The sequence below is a fragment of the Furipterus horrens genome, unplaced genomic scaffold, assembly GCF_987537825.1.
Source record: "Furipterus horrens unplaced genomic scaffold, mFurHor1.1.pri manual_scaffold_10, whole genome shotgun sequence".
Classification (NCBI taxonomy): Eukaryota; Metazoa; Chordata; class Mammalia; order Chiroptera; family Furipteridae; genus Furipterus; species Furipterus horrens.
This window is the reverse complement of record NW_028327180.1, coordinates 63,812,036-63,836,846: the sequence shown is the minus strand read 5'-3', so window position 1 is coordinate 63,836,846 and position 24,811 is coordinate 63,812,036. Positions and strand designations below refer to the sequence as shown.

Here is a 24,811-nt window from a genome sequence, read left to right as displayed (position 1 = left end):
ACTACTATAGGAAAGGGTAAAGCTGGGAAACTTACATGCATGACCCATGGACGTGAACTAAGGGAGGTGGGATTGCTGGGGGTGGGGGTAGGAGTGCTGGGCAGAGGGGAGCAAAGAGGAAAAAAACTGGAACTATTTTAACAATATAATCAATAAAATATACTTAAAAAAAAAAGCGCTGGCAAGGAAGTGGAGAGATTGGAACCCTAGAGCACTGTTGAAGCCGCTATGGAAAAAAGTATGAAGATTCTGCAAAAAATTATAAATAGCATCATCACAATGACCCAGCAATCCCACTTCTGGGTATATAGCTTAAAAGGACTGAAAACACAATCACATGTTCACTGCAGCATTATTCACAATTAGCCTAGATATGGAAGCATCCTAAATTTCCAAAGACAGATAAGCAGATAAAGAAAATGTGATTATCTACATACAATGGACTTTAATTCAGCCTCGAAGGGGGGATATCCTCATATACTAGAATACTGATGAATCTTTAGGATACTATCCTAAATGAAATAACCCAATCACAGAAGGACAAATACTACAACTCCATTTATATGAGGTATCTATAGTAATCAAATTCATAAAAACAGAAAGATAATGAGGGTTGCTGGGGCTGGGCAAAGAAGGAAACGAAAAGTTATTGTTCAAGAGTTTCAGATATGCAAGATGAAAAATTTTTATATATCTATTATACAATAATGTGCATGTATTTAATAATGTATTATACACTTTAAACTTATTCAGAGGATAATTTATGTGTTTTTTACAATAAAAAGCATTGATACATGCTAAATAAAAGAATCAAACACGAAAGTATCACATATTGTATGATTGCATTTACATAAAATGTACAAAAAAGGCAAATCTATAGATTGGGGAGAAATGAAGGAGATTGATAAAGCGTATAAGGTTTCTTTTACTAGGGTGGTGCAAATATTCCAAAATTGATCATGCTGATGGTTGTACTGGTCTGTGAATATACTAAAAAACACAAGTATAGTCCTGGCCAAGTTGGAGCATCATCCTGTGGACCAAAAGGTTGCAGGTTCAATCCTAAATCAAGGCACTTGGGGGTCTAATCCCCAGTCAAGGCGCATACAAGAGGCAACCGATTGATGTTTCTCTCTTGAATCACTGTTTCTCTCTCTGTTTCCCTCTCTTCCCCTCTCTTTAAAATCAATAAGCATGTCCTCGGGTGAGCATTGAAAAAAACCAAAAAAACAAAATGAAGCTTAACATTCAATAAAATCTATTTGATTTATGTAAACTAGCCCTAGATTTAACTCTTAGGTTCAGAGCCTCTCAATTACTTACAATATAGAGTCCCAAAAAGTTCACAGATTAAAAAAAGTAGGAAATGCAACAAAATGTTCTTGAAACTTACTAAAAGCAATAGGGGAAAAGAAGAGCTTCCAGTAAAGCATAATTTCTGAAAGTATATGGAAAGCTGGTCCTCAAATTTCAGACCCTTCTGCATAAAGCCCTTTCTTCAAGTAATAATCCTTCCCTCCCAATTTACACTTAGCTGTTCCATAAGAACCTCAGAGGGGATCACTGTCATCACTTCCTGTAATCCCTTTCTATGACAGTCAGGAATCCTTACCTGGTTCAGGAAGCTCAGGCTGGGGGGTCAAACTGGGAATTCCTGGCTCCTTTTCCATCTCCTCAATGTTGGCACTGGATTTATCACAAACATTCAGCCGCGGCCCAACTGAATCTAAGTGGCCGGCGTGATTTGGATCTGTCAGCACATCCTCCAATATGTTCGTCGAAGGAGGTGGTCTATGCTCTGGAAACTCATCCCCCTTCTTTATAGGGTCAGCAGGAAGCAAAACCCCAAAGGCACCCTCAGAGTTTTCTTTCTCCCTAAATCTGTTAATGCGCTTACGAGGCTTAGTGCCCCTTTGGTTTAAACGCTGCCACCGCTTTTTAGGTACCACTTGATTAACACCATTGGGTTCATCATGCTCACTGTTCATTTCAGAGTCCAGCTCTGGACCTTTTCTGTTTTCAAAGGTGGGGCCTTTTTCAGGAATTTTATCAGGGTCAGTCTGGTTGACTTTGTTATCAAAATGAACATCGGAAAAATGAGCACCGTCTTCACTTGTTAATTGGCCCATTAACTGAAGAGGTTCTTCTTTGCCAGGGTCTTCTGCCCCACCTCTCAAGGAGCTATTCTCTGAAGCCCCACCCTCTCTGTGTCCTGGCAGTGCAGCCTCTGGAGTCACAGCTGGAAGCCGGTTTAGTTTTCTTTTGCGCTCTGTCTTTAAGGCTTTACGGTTCACTATGTTCTTTCCCATCTGGCCTGAAAAACCATCTCGTAATTTGGATGAGGGCTTTGCTCGCCCACAGCTGCGCCTAGTAACGCAGTTTGAACGACTTTTGCCAGAAGGAGGGAGGTCTCTTCTGTTGGACACTAAGCCAGGCAGGGAGGCAGACAACTCCCCAGATAGTGCAGAGTCACCACCACTAGGGCTAGGATGGACTGGATCCTGAGTGCTATCTCCATTTTTTTCTGAATGGTGACTGGAGCCTCCTGAAACTAAGACCTTAGAGGTCCCTAGTGTACTACTGGTAGAACAGCCCCCAAGCCCAGGGCTCCGATAGGAAACCAAGTTTTGAGCAGTCATTAACCGTTGCTCTTTGGTCTTACTATCGTGCATATCTTTCAACATCATTAGTAATGTACTGAATTTGTAGTCTGGTTCAATAGGTATATGATTCTGACTAGAGGCAGAAGAAAAAAGTAATGGTTTTGATGGCTTTGATGTTCCAGAGTCACTGACATCTTCACTTAAGGATCTATAAGAAAGTTCCTTTAGCTCTGACAGAACGTGTTTCACCACTGCTGTTTCTATGTCATTCGAATCCCTGGTTTTCTCATGCATGTTGCTCAGTAGTTTTAGCCCATCCCCTTTCCCACTTTTGGAAATGCTGGCCAAAGGAGAGCTTTTGGTATCAGAAGAACAGCATTTCAAACTGTAGTCCTCATTTGTAACTGGAGGTTCTACTACAAATGGATTTTCTTTATGTTTGCACTTTATACTTCGAATCTTGGGCTGTTTATTTTTTGAATGTAACAGAGGTTGATTTGTAGTCCTATCCTTTATTAGTGAGTTCTCACTGGAAATGCTTGATGTGGTGTTTAATTTTGGAGAGAGACCATCATTTCTAAAACCCGATTGGGGTTTGCGAACAAGAGTGGACACTTTAAAATCAGACAGGTTAACCTGAGATGTCTCAGTTCCAGACTCTGCTGTCTTAGTACAATCTGTTAAGTGGTCTGTAAGTGAGTTAGTAGTAATGAGGGACTTCTGCTTTGCTTTTACCTTAGTGTTTGTGGCAGAATACCTAGAATACTTTACCTTTTCATTTTTCTGCATGGACAACATGTTCTCTGTTCTATCAAAAGCATCTGTAATTTCAAGAACACTGTTATCAGACTCTGAACTGTGATCTATGGGATCCAAATCACTGCTTCCATCATCAGAAGTGGTACAGATACTAATGGAATCACTTCGTTTTTCTTCATCACCTGCTCCAATATAGCAGAGCTTCACTTTTGAACTGCATACCAGACCTCGCTGAATTTTTTTCTTCTCCCCAGAACGTTTAGAAATCAAGGCACCCTCAGACAAACCCAATAGTGAGTCACAATTTGAAGCTTCAAATTCTTTCTTTGCAGCGTTTTTTGCACAAGAAGAAAAGAGAAAACTTCCCGGGCCAGGGCTGGCCCCTGTGAGGCTGTTTGCTATCCTGGAAAGTTCATTCGACGCCTGCTTATCAGCTACATCCCCGGAAATAAAGTTTATACCAAGGTTGTCTGGAATCTTTCCCCTCCGTTCTTCCTTATGTGTTTCAAATTGCGTGTGACCCTTTTTCACACAAGTCCTTTTGGGATTATCAGTGCTCTTCCTGGCTCGAGACTTAGCACAAGGCTTTTCCTTCTCATCTGCAGAATGATCAGAGTCAAAAGCCATAGATTTCAAGCAGCCATTGAGCAACAGGTCATGCTCTGATTCCAGGTCATTTGTACAGTCTTCAAATGGCATATCCTCTTCACTGTCCAATTTGATCGAACTGGTGACACATTTTCGGTTCTTCGACCCTTTCGGAACATCATACTGTTCAGCAAGACCAACACTGGCTTCCCATTTACTCAAAATTTTCTGAGGAACCTTAAATTTAAAGGAGAAAAAGGTTACCACTTATCAAAGAAATGGGAGAGGAAACAGGGAGATGGTCAGTGAACACCCTGCAAATCAACTTTTCAAAGTTTCATTGCACGTCTTCAAGGCCCTTCTATGGGATCAGCCAGCTGATTAACACCCACAGCTCACCCAGAGCTTAACTAATGGGGATTTCGCAGCACTACATTACTACTAAGAACTATCATTAGAGAAAAGATTGATCTCATGAACTCTCCACTGTCCCTGCCTTTGTAAGCACAAAGGAGTGACTGTAACTTATACAACAACATCACACTACTAATCAACATCACATTACTAAATCAAGAAATTACCAGACCAAACCTCCACATCTTAAATAAGAATTTATTTTCTTCCTGACTTACAAAAGCCAAGCACGTTCTCAGCTGCATTAAAAAGAAAATAAAAGGCTAAAGAAGATAAATATGAAAAAAAGGACAACAGGAGAAACAAATGGATCAGGCTGGCCTTTGGAGATCTGAAATTTGAACTTCTGGTTATTACTAGGCTCTTGGATAATCAAGATACTGTTATACATGTTACTTTCAATCTGCATTACAACCAAGCAGTCTCCTGAGACACCAAAACACCCTGGATATAACAAATTACAAGTGCTCCTTTCTTTATTCACAGCATCAGGACATTTGAGGCTCTGTGAAATATACCCAACTTTCCAGACTCTCATTTACTTCCTTGGCTTCATATAACAGGCATTAGTCAAGGTTCCAACCATCACTTAGTGCTCAGAAATTAATCCTTGTGAAAGCGATGTTCTGCTAAGCATGTAAAACTTCAGGTCACTAGATAGGTAGCCTCCTCTTACAAAGGCAATAAACTGATCATCTGATTTATTTTACAGACAACACATGTGTTAATTCTCATGACTGTGACCAGAATAAATCAATTTTCCAGAACCTGAAAGCTCTAATCAAGTCCTCAAAAAAGGGAGTTGTTTAATCTACAAAGCTAAAGGCTTGACACAAAACTTCCCCCCAACCACCCAAAGTGTTAGAAAGAATATAGTTATTAGCCTCCTTTATCCTAACAGCAGTACATGCTAGTTGTTTTAAGAGTATCAACCTCATGACACAGTAAACATTTATAATTACTTTCAATCCACAATAGTTGTACAAAAACATAAGATTACTAGTTTTTGAGTTGAAGACACTAGGTTAATCCTCGAAGAACTCAAATTAAAAATGGCAGAGACAGGGCGGAAGGTTCCAGGGCCCCGCGGCGTCTCCTCTTAGGGACCCCAGACCCGAGTGCCGGGGGAGGAGGAAGTGGCTGGGGTGCCCACCCCGGTGGTGAGCACAAAAAAAAAAAAAAAAAAAAGCAGAGACAGCATACTGACTCTAAATTATCCTAATTATGATTTTTATAAAATAGTCTAAAAGTATTTATACACGGAGAAGTATGAAACACCAATCTAAGAGGAATTCTTTCCCCTTGTAGAATAGACTATCAAGAATTTTACTCAGCCAACTTTAACAAAAAACATCAAGCAAACAAAAAAAAACCCATCATTTTCTTTATAATCAGGTATGAAACTGCAACCTTAAAGAATAACAACTGCACACAAAAACCAAAACAAAACAAAAATGTTTCCCATTCTGATGAGAATAGGAAGTAGAGTATTTCATTTTTATGATCAATTTCTTTTTACGTAAGATATAACCAAAGAAGATTGGTTTTGCCATTTTGTACTAAGTGACATGGCAAAAATAAGCTGGAATCATTTCTCAAAATATTGAGTATAAATATTTGGAAGGCTAGCCCCATCTCACCCATGCAAAAAAACTTGCCTTCTACCTATTTTCTCACAAATATCCTACTACCAAAGGGAGTAACTTGTATTTCAAAAAATATTATACTTCTTCCTTGTCTCTTCCCTGCTCACCCCCAAAAAGATAATGAGAGGCTTTTTTTTTTTTTTTTTTTACCTTATGCCTATATCCTTTTTCTTTCTGCTTTCCTCTTCTCCTAAGGACAGGTAGCTCTTCAAATTGATGTCTGCCTTCAAACATGACAATTGCTTTTCCAGCCACCCAGGCTCTCTCGGAAGGGTCTCCAAAAGCTTCCACATAGTACTGTCGATAGGGCCTCCGGTTGGAAACTAGATAAAGATAAGAGTGTCATTATTAAAAAGGATGATTGTTCATCAAAATAACATTCACAACACTGTTGTCAAAGAAGTCTCTGTCCCTCACCCCCAAATCAACAAGCTAAAAATCCTGTAGAACAAGAAATTCTGACATAGGTTGATGTAAGGAAAATCTTAAATATTCAATTAATGTGGCAAGAAAATGCTTAAGATTTTATGAAAGAACTCAATAGTTTAATCTGCTAATAAGCTATATATTTCCAACCAGTCAGAGGCTGATTAGCTAATCACAAAACAAATTAATATATCAACAAACTAAAAATTCCCTCTACCATCAGCCTATAAACTCTTACACCCTCATTTTTTGAAAATACAAAGGACATATAATAAGCTACAGCACAACAAATATAATAATCAACAAGAACTAACCACCACACAGACTCTGAAAACGCTATGCTAAAATATAAGGAGGAAGAAATGTTTCAGCACCATGCCATGTATAATATGCAAACATGTATGGAGTATCTACTCTGGGCCAGGCACTCAATACACTAGGTGCACTGCATGGATTCTTCTAAACAAATGACTCTAGGAAATAAGTAGTATGATCTCCATTTTATAGACACACTACATCCAATGACTTCAGAGAGGGTGGGCAAATTCAGAGTAAAATGCTGATTTTGCAGAGAAAGTGTCACTTGATATTTCAAAATACAGAAATTATACAAATAAAGAAGAAATCTCAACATCAATAAAAACAAAAAGAAATCAAGTTTTCTTACGGTTTCTTGGGTGGCCAAAGTTCTCTGATTACAATAACACACACACACACACACACATCATTCAGAAAAGATTATAATCAAATATATCTAATATGTGTATCACCCATACACTTAGCATTTTTCACACCAGTTAAAAATATCACAAAATAAATCCAGTCAGGGCTACATAAGGTTTCATGATTTGTCTCTTTCTAGATAAGAAAATCATGTTATATAAAAGTTCACTTAAACTCACATCTAATTCTCTTACAACAATCATATTCTGTTTCAAAACACAAAAAAGAATCTAAACATCTCTTAGGAAAAATAGAAAAAGCCTACTTCCTTGACAGTGAAAAGAAAAAAGAGTGGGGGAGAGATTTATAAGATGAATTTTAGAACAAGTATAAGGAGCTGTGAACTTTCAAATCTCCTGTCTTTGTAGTAACTGAAGAAGCAGCCAAAAAGTCAAGTAAATTTCAATGGAAACTTCTTTATAAACATTAACTTCAAAACCATAAAACCAAAGAATGGAAAAGTTATCTATGAGCAGCTCTCGTAAACTTTAGTTGAAATGGCTGTTTTTCGCCCTGGCTGGTGTGAATCAGTGGATTGTGAACCGGCCAGAGAACCAAAAGGTCACTGGTTCAATTCCCAGTCAAGGCACATGCGTGTGTTGCAGGCCCTGTCCCCAGTTGGGGGTGTGCGAGAGGCAATGCATCAACAGTTCTCTCCTCTTTCTTCCTCCCTTCCCCTCTCTCTAAAAATAAATAAAAAAAATCTTTTAAATAAGTTTTTTAAAAATGGTTTTCTATAAAAATATGCTTAATGATAAAATTACAACACAGTCTGTTCAGACTATTTTAAAAGCAAGTGTAAAAAAACTGAACTCCTTAAACTCTACCTACTAAGTTAAATCCTTCAATAGAAATCACTGGTAAGACACATATGTGCCTATATAGAGGTTCTCCAAGTCCACTTGAGAAGTAAATCATTCTTTCATAAATAAGTAAATTTAACTAACAAAGACTGAATACTTATGATGTGCCAGCAGTATAGAGAACAGAAAAGATCTCACTGACCAGTAGGTAAAAGATAAAGATATAGATCATGGGAAAAGCACGATAATTCCAATAACAAACATTCACTTTCAAAAAATGACAATAGCCCTGGCTGGTGTAGATCAGTGGGTTGGGCTTCATACTGCAAACCTAAAGGTCTCCGGTTCTGATTCCCTGTCAGGACAACATGCCTGGGTTGCAGGCCAGACCCCCAGTTGGGGTCATGCAAGATGCAACCCATTGATGTTTCTCTCCCTTTCTCCCTCCCTTCCCCACTCTCTATGAATAAATAAATGAAATCTAAAACGAAAAGGAAAGAGCCCTGCTGGTGTGGCTCAGTGGATTGAGCACAGATCTATGAACCAAAGGGTCACAGGTTCGAATCCCACGCAGGGCACATGCCTAAGTTGTGGGCCAGGTCTCCAATTGGGGGCATGCAAGAGACAACCACACATTGATGTTCTTTCTCTCTCTCACTCTCTTCCCTTCTCTCTAAAAATAAATAAATAAAAATCTTTTTTAAAAAGCAAAGAAAACAAGTAGACTCTTGTAGAACACGTTCACAAGCTGAAGGCAGACAAGGCTCACAGAAATTTCTGGCTGACTAGGTGGAGACCCACAGGTCTAAGACCAAGGAGGCACTCAAGCGCCATGAAAAATGGCTCCAGGTCAAGAAGTAGGAAATCTTTGGAGGCAGAGACCAAGAAATAAAGCCCCACCTCTCTTACCTGTACATAGTGGCCTTGGCAATTACATACATTAATCATTCAAAATAGCCCTTATCTACCTTAATTTTTTAAAAAGATTTTACATATTTATCCTGCAACCCAGGCATGTGTACCAGTGGGGAATCAAACTAGGGACCGTTCAAGTTCCCAGTCTGGTGCTCAACCCACTGAGCCACACCAGCCAGGACTCTACCTTAATTTTTTTTTAAATCCCAAATATCCTTAAAAAATACAAGAATAACACTAAGAGGACAAATGAAATGCTCAAGCAGAATTTGTTAAGGTAAACTGCTTATTAAGGGGAGAATTCCAGTATGAGCGCCCAGAACCCCCAAAGGCATGAATGAATTAAAAAAAAAGAGAAAAAGGAAAAACAAACAAACAAACAAAAACAGCTGGAACAAAAAGTAGTTCAAAACAGCCCTGGTCAGTGTGGCTCATTTGGTTAGAGTGGTGTACCATAGACCGAAAGGCTGCGGGTTCAATTCCCAGTGAGTCGTACAAGAAAGCAACCAATTGATGTTTTTCTTTCTCCTTTTCTGTCTCTCTAAAAAAGTATAAAACTGTCTCCGGATGAGGATTAAAACAAAACAAAACAAAAAAAAACAACAACGTACTTCAGAACTCTAAATCATAAAGTGGAAAGAAAGAGAAACTAAATAGTTAAGCAGTAGCCAGACCTGAAATAGCTTGATACCATATTAAGCTTGACCATTATAATGTTGGCAATGAGGAATCTCATTTGAACTGTGTAACCACAGAAGCAGTTTTGCATCTTACGAAGAGAAGTCTTCTTAACCTCTGAATAACATGTTTAAGAGGAAACAGAAGAGACTCAGTAGACCAGAGATTATCAAAACAATGTACACAACAAATGACTAGAACCTAAACTAAGGAAGTAGCAAGGGGAATTAACAAAATTTGAAACGTTTTCTTAAAAAAAGACAAACCTGTCCTGACAAGTGTGGCTCAGATGGTTATATGTCATCCCACAAATCTAAAGGTCATCTGTTCAGTACCAGGTCAGGGAACATGCCTGGGCTGTGGATTCAGTCCCTGGTCAAGGTTCGAACAGAAAAGTAACCAAACAATGTTTCTCTCCCTTTCTTCATCCTCACCACCCCCTCCCCAAAATAAAAAATAAAAACTTCCTAAAAATACAAACCAAAAGGACCTGACATAAAATAAAAAGTCAGAACAGATGTTTCAATACCAACGTTCAGAGAAACATTATTCACAATAGCCAAAAGACGAAAATAACCCAACTGTCCACTGAAAGAAAAAGGAATGAACAAAATGTAATAGACATAAGTCCCCATTTATCCTCAGGGAGATGTTCTAAGCCCCTCTATAAATGCAAGAACAACAGAGAACTCTATATACACTATGTTGTTTCCTATGTATACATACCTAGGATAAAATTAAATTTATAAGTATGGTACAGTAAGAAATTAACACTAATTAGTTAATAAAATATAATTATAACATAATAAAAGTTAGGTGAATGTGGTCTCTCTCTCTCTCAAAATATTTTGTTGTATTAGACTCACCCTCCTTGTGATGACAAAATGCCCACCGTGATAAGATAAAGTGAGGAGAACAATGCAGGCATTATGATATGGTGTAAGGTTTCTATTGACCTGCTTAACTGATCCTCCATCACAGACCCATGATGATGTCAACGGTTGGATGTCAGGAGTAGACCACGTCAATGCTTGGGTAAATTCAATATTTTTGGACTGCAGTTGGCCCTGAGTAACTGAAGTTGCAGAAAGCGGGTAAGGGACTGCATACATACAATGGAATATTACTCAGCCTTAAAAATTAATGAAATACTGACACATAATCAATATAGACAAACCTTAAAGACATTATGGTATGTTATAAGCCAGAGCCAAGGACTATAAGAAACTTAAAAAAAACTATTAAATAATGTTAAAGTGTAAGTCTTAAAAGGTAAACAATGCAGACTGAATACTCAAATTTAGTTTTGGTTCCTTCTTAAAAGTCACATTAAAAACAATACAAGTGAGACTTTCAGTCAAGATGGCAGCATAGCTAAAACATGGCTTGCTTCCTTGCACAACCACATAAAAATTACAACTAAAATATAGAACCACCATCCCTTAGAACCATGAGAAATCAAGCTGAATGGAAGTCTGACAACTATGGAATTAAAAAAACACATCCATCTAGACTAGTAGGAGGGGTGCAGATGCAAAAAGGGCTGGTCCCACATCCACGTGTGGTGGATAAAAATTCAGGAGGAATATCTCAAGAGTGAGGAGATCCAGGCCCCCCAGCCCAGGGTTCCAGTGCCAGGAAGGTCAGTCCCCATAACTTCTGGCTGCAAAAACCAGTGGGGATTCAGTCGTTGGAAGAAACTTCTGGAGTCCCAAGCAGTTCTTCTTAATTTAAAGAACGTATAAACATATTCAAGACTCACTCCCTCTGAGCTCCAGCACTGGGTAGCAGCTTGAAAGGCATCAGTGGAATAGAGGGAGGAACTGAAGCATCTGGCATCAAGGTGAGAGCTAGGGGACAGTTTTCTCTCAGACAGAGGGGTGAGCAGAGGACACTGTCCCATCCTGAGTCTTGCCCACACAGAGGTACAGAGCCACAGAGCCAGCAGGCTGGTGCTATATCTGAGACTCCATTAACCTGGCTAACACTATTTGCCCTTCCCTGAAGATCCCCTGGGACTCCGTCCCACCCAACTTAGAGGTCCACCAAAACTGTTAACCATGATTTTTTCATATGAATGGTTGTTCTTGGCTCATGCTTCACAACTTCCTAAATCCTATCAAACAAGCAACTGCCTCAGTAAGCCCCCAGCTCCTGTACCACTTGCTAAGTGTCCCCATGCAGCAGCCGGCCTAGATTCACAGCTTGGCTTCACCCGGGAATCTACAAGCCCAGCACAAGTAGAAGCCATCTCAGATTGCTTTATAGCTCAGGCAGGGTGGTCCTGGGCAAAACACAGGTTGGGGCTAACCTTGGCCTACACCACATGGGAAATCCCAGGACCAGCGCACCCAGTAGACAGCTATAGACCACGTTAGAGGCCCTGCACAGCTGATCCTCCATGGAGGGCAGAGGTTGCTGGTCAGTGGTCACAACCAGTCCTTGCAGCTGACGGGCCTCGGTAAATCCCTCCCATTGAATTGGCAATAGCAACCAAGATTTAACTACAAGAGGAGGCTGTACTTAGCCCACACAGAGGGCACATGTCGAGGGTGATAGAGGAGGCTGTGCTACTGGACCCTGCAGGACATCTACTACATTAAGCCACACTGTTACAGAAACAGGGGAGTCCAAAAATCCCCAGAGTTTGCGGCTGGGGGATGGGGAGAAGGAAGCAGCTTTTAGAATGCCTCCACATGCCTGAGGCTGGTGGCTAGTGTCTTTTTTATGCAAAATGGCTTTAATGCATACAAAGCCTCAGGTAGATGGGACGGGACTTGGACTAGGGATGATATGGAGAAAGCACACAGAGCCTTCATGAGGTTCTGTGAATGGTCAGAACTGGTTACCGCACCCACTGCATCAGAGGACGTTGTCAGGGATTTAAAAATAAGCGGCAGACATTTTAGGCAGGCTGACTGTGTGGATTTGACTGAGGCTGAGGCTGAGGCTGACTGTGCGGATTTGACTGGGAACAGACTGACCATGTGGATTACAAAAGGACTAACTATGCAGTTTACAAGAAGGCCAAGAATCCACGAGGTTCTGGATTAAAAACTGGTGGACCCCATAACACAGACGAGGTCTCCCCAATCAGGATTGAACGACTGGCAGCTACTGGTAAAGCTGAATTGTGTTTGGAAAGTAGGGAAACAGTTTCTCTAACTTTTCTAAAGGTAGCCTGGTTTGGTAGGGGGGGGAGGCAAGTATATATGTTTATGGGTGTTTTAAAGAATATAAGACTTAACAACAGAAATACGCAAATAACTAAATCTATATAACTGTTAAATAAACTATTCTTTTTCTTTTCACTAAACTCTGGTATTGAGAGTTATAATTTTGGCAGCAGGCAATCGGGCCCCTAACTAAAGAGCCTGTGGGTTTGTTTTCAATTGGAGCAGCCCAGGGGTTCTCTAACAACACTACCAAAACAGGGATTTATAGCAGCTTTACCTAACACATAGAAACAAACATTAGGGAGGCTGTCAAAATTAGGAGACAAAAAAACATGGCCCAAATGAAAGAGCAGATCAAAATGCCAGAAAAAGAACTAAACAAAATGGGATAAGTAATCTATCAGATGCAGAATTCAAAACACTGGTTATAACAATGCTCAAGGAACTTAGCACCTCAGCAACATAAAAAAGATCCTGTCAGAAATGAAGGATACACTAATTTAAATGAACAACTTACAGGAAACAATGGTAGAGTGGATGAAGCTGAGAATCAAATCAAGGATTTGGAACATAAGGAAGAAAAAAACAACCAACAAAACAAGAAGAAGAAGAAAAAAGAATCCAAAAACACAAGGATAGTGTAAACAGCCTGTCAGACAACTGTAAGCATTCCAATATTCACATCACAGGGGTGCCAGAAGAAAAGAGCAAGAAACTGGAAATCTATTTGAAAAAATAATGAAAGAAAACTTTCCTAATTTGTTGAAGGAAGCACAGTCTCAAACAAGATGGATATAAAGAGGCTCACACCAAGACACATCATAATGAAAATGCCAAAGGTTAAAGATAAAGAGAGTCTTAAAAGCAGCAAGAGAAAAGCGGTTAGTTACCTATAAGGATAGTTCCCATAAGACTGTCAGCTGATACCTCAAAAAAAAAACTTTGCAGGCAAGAAGGAGCTGGCAAGAAATATTCAATGTCATGAAAAGCAGGGACCTACAGCCAAAATTACCGTGCCCAGCAAACCTATCTTTCAGAATCAAAGGGCAGATAAAGAGCTTCCCAGGTAAGAAAAAAACTAAAGGAGTTCATTATCACCAAACCATTATTGTATGAAATATTAAAGGGACTTATTTAAGAAAAAGAAGATCAAAACTATGAACAATAAAATGGCGAAAAAACACAACAATTGAATCTAAAAAACAAACTAAGCAAACAAGAAGAACAGAGACAGAATCATGGATAAGGAGAGCATTTTTGAGGGTTGCTAGATGGGAAGCGGGTGGGAGAGAATAAGTGAAGAGGTGAGGGGATTAGAAGTACAAATAGTAATTACAGAATAGCCATGGGGATGTGAAGTATAGTATAGGGAATGGAGTAGCCAAAGGACTTATGGGCATAGATATGGAATGATGGTGGAGGGATGGCCTGAGGGAGTGGGCGTGCTGTGAGGAGGGGGGCAAAGGGGGAAAATTGGGACAACTGTAATAGCAAATCAATAAAAAATAATTAACAACAACAACAACAAAAACCCCCAAAAAGTAAAAGTACTTTCTAAAAGAACACAAAAGACAAAGTACAGAAAGAGAAACAATAATAAAAATTTGGGAAAGTTAGAAGATGGTGATATTACACCAAAGAGGTCAAATGATATGCCAACCTTGGGAACTTAGGAGCAATCTGATTTACCCCCAGATTGCTTTTGTGAAGGGTACACTAGATGTACAGTAGTCCCTCTCTATATTGTGATTCACTTATCGTGGCCTCACTGTGTCGCGGGATTTTAAAAAATATTATATTTAATTATTTATCGCAGATATTTCGCAATATTGCAGGATTTTGCAGTACTGTATATGTATGTTGTTAAAGTTACACAGAAGAATATAGACTTCTCTAAGGAGTCTTACCAAGCCAAGAAAAAAATGGAGAAAGTACTGACAAGGGCCTGGGAGGGGGAAGGGAGTCACCCTATAAGGAAAGTAAAGGTTGACAGCCTCCACTTGTTCAGAAGTACCTGTACGCTTTTTCCTCTTCGCTGTTTTTATTTTACTTTGTTTTATTTTTAATTTTTGAATGAGGGAGAGAGAGGGAGAAAGAAAGGGAGAGAAACATCAATGCAAGAGAGACACATTGACAGGCTGCCATCTGTACACACCCTGACCCAGGACTGAACCTACAACCCAGGCATGGTCTCAATAAGGAATGGAAATAGTGACCTTTTGGTTTGCAGGATGACACCCAACCAGCTGAGCCACAACCACCAGAGCTACTCTTCACTCTTGAACAGAGATCTGAGGAAAGCCTCAAACATAAAAAATAAGAGAACAAAGGAACAAATAGTGAAGAAAAAAAGGAACCTGAAACAAACAGACTAGTAAGTACAGGAGAAAATTTCACAAAAGCTATCATTAATATCCTCAGAAATAAAAAGGATATTGCATTAATGAAATAAGATGCAGGGAACAAAACAGAATTCTTGAAAATTAAAAACATACCAGCCGAAAAAAACATTATAAAGTCCAATGCAGGAGAGTCAACATCTGATTATGAGTTACAGAAAAAGCCCTGGCTGGTGTGGTTCAGCTGGTTGGAGTGTCATCCCATAACCAAAAGGTTGCAGGTTTGATCCCCGGTCTAGACACATACATGAGGCAACCAATCCGTGCTTATGTCTGACATTGATGATTCTCTCTCTCCCTTCCTCTCTTTCTAAAAGCTATGAAGAAAATGTCCTCAGGTAAAGATGGGGGAAAAATAAGTTACAGAAAGAGAATAAAAAAGGGGAGGAAATAATCAATGAAATAATTCAAGAAAATGTCCCAGAACTAAAGAAACTAAAGTTGTAAATCAAAAGGGCCCCACTAAGTACACACTACAATGGATGAAAACAGATTCACAGCAAGGATATAACCTTGTGAACTATATAAACAATGTGAAGAATGTATAAGCTTTCTGAAGAAGAGGGACAAAAACCATATATAAAAGATCAAAAATCAAAATAACCTCAGATTTAATAAACTCTGGAAGCTAAAAGATAATGCCTTCAAAATTCTATTTCCAACCTAGTATTTTATACCAGCCAAGCTGTCAAACAAGTGTAAGAATAAAAATATGTTCAGACAATGCAAGGTCTCAAAAAAAAAAAAAACAAAACTGCCTCCCACATTCTCCTTCTCAGGAAACTACTTAAGGACTTGGTACACACTGAAAATGATAAGTAAACCAAACACAAGTAAGACATGGAATCCAACACAAGGGAGAGTTGAAGGGAATCCCCAAGAAGACAGCTGCTCACCAGACTCCTGTAGATTGAAGGAATATATAAGGCTCCAGATGAGACTTCTTTAAGATGAAAATGACAAATTATGGATACATTAGGTCGTGTGGAAACAAACAAAAGCTAGGAGACTTTTACTATAAATTAGTAATAAATACATAGAATACTAAAATCCCTCACCCTCACCAAAATACACACAGATAACTGAAAACAAACAAACAAACAAATAAAAAATAATAAAAAATAAAAACCCAAAAGGTTGGGGACAAAGCAAGCTCAGGACACTACATGACTAAGTTGTGTACACTGTTAACATAATAATGTAAATACTGAATTCTTAACCAAAACTATAATATAATAGGGAAGACAAGAAAGAGGATGCCAGAGGTGGGGTGGGAGGTAAGACCCAATACATGTAAGGATGAAAAATAACTAATCCACAACTTCTATGAACAGAAGTAAAAAAGAATCCAAAAGAATTAAATTTTGATTTAAAAACAAGTATCAAAAGATCCAGCTAGCCCTGGCCAGTGTGGCTCAGTTAGCTGGACATCATCCCACAAAGCGAAAGGTCACTGGTTCAATTCCCGGTCAGGGTACATGCCTAGGTTGCAGGTGCGATCCCAGGCTGGGGCGCAAACAAGAGGCAACCAATCAATGTTTCTGTGTCTTTTCTCCCTCCTTTCCTCCCTCTATAAAAAGAATCACACAAATTTAAAAAAGGAAAGGAAAAAAAAAAGAGAGAGAGAGAAAGAAAGAGAGAGTTGACTGGTATATAGTCCCAGATACCAAAATGTTGCGGGTTTGATCCCCAACTGGGGCATGTACAGGAGGCAACTGATTGATATTTCTCTCTCACGTTGATGCCTGTTTATCTCTCTGTCTCTCTCTAAAAAGCAATAAAAAACAAAACATATCCTTGGGCGAGGATTTATATATATGTAAATAAATAAATAAATGAATAATTGACTGAATAGAACTGAAGGTGCTTGGAGCAGTAAAGCAACAGCAGTATGTTTTCCTAACAAGGCTTGTAGACTTGACCATTTGGCATTTTAAATTAAATGCACTGGCCCTGACCAGTGTTAGTTGGTTGAATGTCATCCTGCAAAACAAAATGTCTCCTATTCGATCCCCAGTTAGGGCAAGTATGAGAGAGAACCAACGAATAAATGTTTCTCTCCCTCTCTTCTGCCCTCCCTTTCCCTCTCTCTCAAAATTAATAACCAAATTATTAAAGTATATGTACTGTATATAAAAGTCGTCGTCGGCAGCCGTCCGTCTCGAGAGACGATGGTGTAGCTTCTTAAGAGTCTATCTGCACCGCCGAGAATGGCTGTGCAGTCCGACTCGGGAGTGACATGGTATCTGTCTCCTCCCGTGTTGAATCGACATCATGCGATGACGCTGAAGCTACAGAGCCTGGGCAGGGTAATATGGAGGGTCTGCTGTTGCCCATGCAGCAGACCCCCCCTCTCTTCGCAGCTGAAGGGTCCAAGGGAAAGACGGAGTCGATACAGCTTGGGTTCAGGTGCGCCGCAGGAGTTGCCGGTGTTGACTACAACGTCAAACCGCCTTAGGGACTCCGGCTCCGGATTTTCTGTCGGGGTTTACTCCCTTAGCCTTTCCCCTGAAGAGGTATGCCGCAAGGCAGCGGAGGTTTTTTGGAGTCAGAGTTTTCCTTCTCTGATGTACCCTGACTGGAAGATCGAACCAGCGACACTTAGCTCGCAGGCCGACGCTCAATCCACTGAGCTAAACCAGCCAGGGCCATATAAAAGTAATGACCTAAATATATTATTATTTTATAAAACTTTGAGTTTTCTAATACAATTTAGAATATTTAACTTCACTAAGAAAACAAACATGAATGATCACAACAATATGAACAGCGCAATACAATTTTTAATTTTTACACTGATAACTTATGCTCCTACAAAACATTAATAGTGATCACAGTTTCAGTTGGTGGGGAGCAGGAGTACTTTGAGAGAAGTCTGTCCAAAATTTCTCCTACCGGGAAATACCAATACTGAGACTGGTGATTCTACTAGGTATATGCTATGAAGGAGATGAACAGAAAAAGCAGCACATTCAAAGACAAATGGAGAGTTAAATACTAAGAATGTTAATTAAGCTTTCCAAACTTGGCTGACTACAACTTGCTATATAAACTACAGGCAAAAGGAAACAAAAACCAAAAAATGCAAAATGCAAAGATAAAATACAAAACTTGAGTACGTGATATGAAAGAAGTCACTGTAAGGTTAAATAGATCCATTTAACATGTTTTATCATTTCTCCAGTAGGAAGCTGGAGAAATTCAGCCCTTCTGGGAAGCTCTCTTGAATTCAACAGTTTTAACCTTTTAGTGCACCCCCTCTCAAACCACATATTATCTTCCTGCCAGTAAGGGCATTTGCTCTCTGGTGTGACCACATTCTCGACTCATGAGAAACAGGCCACATAGGAATCCTCAAGCATACCTTACCACTCACAGCACCCTCATCCACCCTTGCTGTTAACACTAGAAAGGTGTTGTTCCTCTCCTCACTAAGGGCAATTCCTCGCTGAGATATGAGTCCCATCTACCTCTTCTCTTCTCAGAAATCCTAGGTTATGACCCTGTCTTTGATGTGTCTTCAGCCTCTCCCTATCTACAAGAGCCCTTCTCATCAGCACTGCCTGCACAATCATCCCCCTTTCTTAAAATCCTTCTGCACCCCATATATCTCTCTTACTTCTCTATTTTTGCCTCCATTTCCTCAAATCAGTCTAATCCAACTTCAGCCATAACTGCACTCCACCAAAAAGGTTATCAGGCCCTGGCTGGTGTGGCTCAGAGGATTGAGCACTGTGTGAATCAAAGGGTCGCTGCTTCGATTCCCAGTCAGGGCACCTGCCTGGCTTGCGGACCAGGTCCCTAGTTGGGGATGTGCAAGAGGCAACCACACATTGATGGTTCTCCCCTTTCTCCCTCCCTTTCCCTCTAAAATTAAATAAATAAAATCTTGAAAAAAAAGAAAAGGTTATCAATGATCTCTACATTCTTACAACTAATGGACATTTTATTTGATGTCTAGACAATGTTCAACCAAATAACCACATGCTAGTCACCAAAACATTCTCTTGGTTTTCCTCTTGCAGCTCTGATTTTCTCATCTTTCTTGCCTGTTCAGTATCTTCCATACAATCTACAAATGTTGGTTTCCTCAAAGACACCTTTTTCTCAATGTATATTTTGTCCCAAGGCCATTTCATCCATGCCCTGGCACGTGGCTTCAATTAATATCAACAAGCAGATGACACCCCTGAGTTATAGATAGATAGTCCAGTGCTCTCAATAAACAGCAACACTATTTACGCCCTGATGAAGCTCAACTCTCAGGAGCCATCTGAAATACAGAAACCTGGGAGCTAGAAACCTCAGTACTTTAATCTCCCTCACTCCTCATTATCCATCCATCACCAAATCATACAGATTTTATCTCCTATTTCCACTTTTCAGGCAGGTTGATAAGAAACTAGGAAAATTCCCTGTCAAGTGGAATGAGAAAACTGAGACAAATCACAAGACTCTTATCTTCCCTAACCAAAGATACCTAAGAGCAGGTGGCTTAAGTCACCTTAGTCAGGGAGATGGGTAAGAAAAAGAAGGAAAAAACAAAAACAAAAATACCCAGGACTGGTGTGGCTCAGTTGGTTGGTACAGTCCTGCAGACCAAAAGGTCTCAGGTTCAGTTCCCAGTCAGGGCACATGCCCATGTTGCAGGTTCAATCCCTGGTGGGCACATGAGAGAAGGCAACCCATCTCTCTCCATCTCTCTCTCTCTCTCTCTCTCTCTCTCTCTCTCTCTCTCTCTCTCTCTCTCAGCAATGAAAAAATGTCCTTGGGTGAGGATAAAAAAAGAAAAACAAGACAGACTAATCAAAGATAAAGCTAAAACTAACCAGAAAATAACCCCAGACACCATTATACACTTATTTCAATACGTCAGCATACTAAACACCCCAGGAATCTACTAAATATTCTGTTGAGAACCTTCCCTGGGACCTACCCTAAAATTCCCACCTACAGAAAATAGATAAACCCTTCTCTTCTTTGAGCAGGCCTGTGTCCCCCTTTCTTCAGCGTGTACTTTGCTTTTTCTATCCTAAGCTCTAAGAATCCAGAAAACATTTGCAACCAGGGGAACAGTGGGCAGCAGCAGCTCATCTGGACTTACCCCAATCCTGTCTCCAGGGTCCTTTCCTGTGCCTCACTGTCCCAAGCTTTAATAAACTTACTCTCACTTTCACGTGGACTCAAGTCTTGTAATTTTTCCTGCACAAGTCAAGAACCTGTAGGCTGCCAGACACATGCAAGGGTTGAGCAATGCTGGGGCAGTGCCAGTCTCTGGCATGGAAGTGGTCTGGTAACACTTTCATCTTACCGTCATCAGCATAATGACCTTCTCATTCTCTTTCTGATTTATTTGTGCCCCCATCAACATTCCACATTACAGTCAGAGTAAACTTTAAAAAACACAGATCGGACCACATCACCCTCTGCTTATAGCCCAGTAATGGTATCCCATTGTTCTTACGAAAAAATACAAACTTTTAAATGAAGTCTAAAAGATGCTGCATGATTTGACTCATATTGACTTCCCCAGCCTCATATGGTACAACTTTCCATCACTCTGGACTGCAGCCTTCCCAGGGGCAGAGCATACACTACTTTCTATGCCTGGAATCATCTTCTTTTCCTACTCATCCTCTCAGGTCTCACATCAAAGATAATTTTATTAGCAAACTGGCCCTGAATACCCTGGCAGCAAAAGTCCAGGGTTAAGTAGCCCTGATATATTACTAACTGTAAACCAATACCGTTCCTTGGACACATGTCTCAATTAAGTAATTATTTGTCTGATCATTTGTTTGTGTTAAGTCTCTTTAACTGAACTCTAATTATACATGAGGTCAAGAAAGACCAGTGTTTTGTTCAATACTGGATCCCAATACCTAGCACAGTACCTATACAATGTACTCAGTATTTGTGGAATAAATGGTATAGACTCAACTAGTGTGCATAAAAAACACTGCAATAAGTTAAGAAATCAGCAGTCCCACAGGAATAGGAAGGGGAGAAGAGGAGGACTGAAAGAATTTTCTAAATTTAAATGTCCAAACAGACCACACAAGTTACCATTAAAAAAAAAAACAACAGCGAGCTATAAAGGTCTTCGGGCAACTCATTATTCAATACTCAAAATATAAAATCAAATCCAGCAGTGCCACTTTTGGTAAATCATCCCATAGATAAATGGACATGTATATATAAGAAACACACAGCACGCTAACATATGTATTGGGCTGGCCAAGAAGTTCATTTGTTTTTTCTTTAACTTCATTTGAAACAATTTTGTTACACTGTGTTGTGATAGTTGTCATATCAGCAGTGCATTTCTAAAAAACATCGAAATTGGTGAATTTTTGTGTAGCCATTTTAATACTGAAGAAAAAATACACATTTCAGCATACTATGCTTATTTCAAGAAAGGTAAAAATGCAACTGAAACGCAGAAAGAGATTTGTGCAAGTGTATGGAGGTGCTGTGACTGATCAAATGTATCAAAGGTGGTTTGTGAAGTTTCACACTGGAGCTTTCTCACTGGAGATGCTCTGGGGTTAGGTAGACCAGGTGAAGTTGATAGAAAACAAATAAGACACTAACTGAGAACAATCAAGGTTATTACCATGCAGGAGATAGTTGACATACTCAATATATCCAAATCAATAAAGTTTTTGGTGAAAATGAAAAATGTGTCATTTTACTGAAAAAACAAAACAAAAAACAATTAAATGGACTTTTGGCCAACCCAATATATATGTATATATGTACAGTAGTCCCTCTCTATATCGCAGTTCACTTATTGCGGCCTCACTGTATCGTGAGATTTAAAAAAATATTATATTTAATTATTTATCGTGCATTTTTCGCTGTATCGCGGGATTTTGCGGTACTATATATGTATGTTGTTAAAGTTAGGTAGCTTTAAGAGTGTAGAATATGTTTAAGAACATAAGTAGTGTTTATAAAAGTGCAGGAGAGGTTAATAAGGGACTGGGAATGGTTTATAAGAGTGTGGGAAGGGTTTATAAAGCCTTAAAATATATATAAATACTAAAATAATTGTAAGATTCCTACTTCGCAGATTTTCACCTATTGCGGGGGGGGGGGTCTAAAACGTAATACTCACGATAAGTGAGGGAATACTGTACACATACATGTATACTTATATGTATATGTGTGTATCGTCTTTACAACACGAGATTAGAAACAAGCTAACATCCATCAACAGGGGAATGGTTACATAAAGCACAGCATATTCAAAAAGTGAAAAACTATGCAGCTGTAAAAAGATAAGAAGAGGACATTTTCAATGCACTAATATGGAAAAATCTCCAAGAAGTAAAAAAAGCAACTGTAGAACGAAAATACAATATGCTACTTTAATGTTAAAATTAAAAGGGTAGGGATGAGACTACATAAATGGATTTACAGAAAGAAATTCTAGAAAGAAACATTCATAACAATTGGTTTGAAAGAATGGACAAAGCCCAAGCGTAGGACGACGACCATGTCCAGCTTGAAGCAGCTAGAGGAGCTCGAGACCTTCGCCCATTGTCCTTTATAAGATTATAAAGTGTCTTAAGTCTGAGAAGGGGGGATTGTTATTTTTTATTGTTTAAAAAAATATTTATTTATTCATTTATTTATTTATTTTTTTTAAAAAGAAGAATATAGGAAAGGGTGAAGCCAAGGAACTTGTATGTACGACCCATGGGCACAGACTGGGGTGGGGGTGGGGGATTGCTGGGGGAGGAGTGGTGCTGGGCAGAGGGGAGCAAAGGGGGAAAAAATTGGAACTAGTGTAACAATATAATCAATAAAATATACTTTCAAAAAAAAGATAGGAAAAGGGAATGTAATGTAAAAAACAAAGTGAAACAAAATTCAAACAAACTTATATGTAATTGTGTGTCCAAAAGAGAGGAGAAAGAATGAAAAATAAAATAACACTTGAAGAAATATTAAAAAATATAAAACATAAAAAAAAGAAAAAACGAAAGAAGGGGCAAAGAATGGGGCAGATCAGACAAAAGGAGGGAATAAGTCGATTTTTAAAAATCTTGTGTGTATATAATCTATTTAAAAACTAAAATACATATATTAAAACTACAATAAGCCATGGCTGGGGTGGCTCAGTTGGTTGGACATTTATGCAAGGTGAAAAGTCACCGGTTCGATTCCCAGTCAGGGTACATGCCTGGGTTGCGAGCCTGGTCCCAGTTATAGGCATGTGAGAGGTGGCTGATTGGTGTTTCTTTCCCTCTCTTTCTTTTTCCCTTCCCCTCTCTTTGAAAATAAATAAAATCTTAAAATTAAAAAAAAAAAAAAGCTACAAAGAATCACAAACCATCTTAACAAAAAAGATCAAGTTTCAGCTCCTATATTTTAGCATTTTAAAGATAAATCACCAGCAATTCAAACAGAGTATTAATTGGTGATATTCTAAATTAAGATTTAAAATACACGCTGACCAGGTCTGTTGGTTAAAGTGTCATCCCCTACACCAAAAGGCTGTGGGTTTGACCCCTGGTCAGTGCATGTACCTAGGTTGGGGGTTCGGTCCCGGTTTGGGGTACATACAGGATTTTAAATTTCAAAATAACTCATAAGCATTTTAAATAATGGTTTCAACTTTAGCACCTATGAAATCAACACAAACCTGAAAAAGCAGGATAACAAATATACTGGAAAGTGATTCTGGACAATGTAAACTTTAGGTAATATGCCTAACATTTTCCTGGCATCTACAAGTAGAATAACTGAAAAAAATTTAATTATAGATTAAAATAAAACAATCATTTAAAAATCCAAAAAGGTAAAATAAATTAACTTCACAAAATGCTCAAAGGTAAAAATGTATTATTACTAAAGACAACAAAAATTGGGTTATACTAAAGGCAACTGCAGTTTATAATTCCAAACTGTATTTTATATGTGAAATCAATTGCAAATTATTACCTTTCATTTTTGAATGTGTGTTAATCAACGGATCAGAACAAATCCTGCAGGGCCACCATGGGCGTCTCTTGAATTTTGCCCAGATGAGATCTCCAACTTCATACTTCAGTGGTGTAGACTTTTTCTTGGGTTGACACTTTAGACAGACAAAACATGAGGCATCAATAAGAATCAAAAGTTTTTGAAACAGTATATCATCTTTCCACAAGCCTTCTAAGATAGCAATGGCTAAAAAGTTCTTGATGAAAATACTCCATCCAGCTTAACAATTACAACTAAAACACTGTCTTATTTGGTCATAACATAGCCCTTTATACAGTAGTAGCTCTCAATTTATATATTCTTTATATAAGTAATCTAACCACATTCTGAAAAAATAAATGAGTTATTTTGATTTATAAAGACCTAAAAACTAAAATAGAAAAACAGAATCATCCCAAGGAAAAGACTGTTTTTGCCCTAGTCCTTGGATCACAACACAACATCAAGTATGAAAAAACTGAGAGAAAAAAATTATTTAAAAAAATTTTAACAATGTTAAGAGACTGTGATTCCAGTACAGTGTTATTTGTCAATTATATCTCCATAAAACTGGGGGAAGCAGGGCTGGGGGGAGACTGTAGTCCCTTCTGCAGGTGTTATTCTACATCCAAAACAAACACAGACATCCTATTCATTAATTAACAGTAATGGCGCTAATGAAATATTCCTGAAAACTACAGAGTAATC

At 38.9% G+C, this 24,811-nt stretch overlaps 1 protein-coding gene across 6 annotated transcripts in view; it reads right to left on the bottom strand.

Annotated features, from left to right (window-relative positions):
* NSD1 (nuclear receptor binding SET domain protein 1) overlaps window positions 1-24,811 on the bottom strand; it is a 158,000-nt gene that overhangs the window by 66,244 nt on the left and 66,945 nt on the right. For all 6 annotated transcript variants that reach the window (XM_090287951.1, XM_090287948.1, XM_090287947.1 and 3 more), the window contains exons 3-5: window positions 24,083-24,218; window positions 6,161-6,333; window positions 1,613-4,187 (exon numbers count right to left, since the gene is read on the bottom strand). In XM_090287951.1, coding sequence (XP_090144077.1) covers window positions 1,613-4,187; window positions 6,161-6,333; window positions 24,083-24,218 — 2,884 coding nt within the window. The remainder of the gene's footprint in view (window positions 1-1,612; window positions 4,188-6,160; window positions 6,334-24,082; window positions 24,219-24,811) is intronic.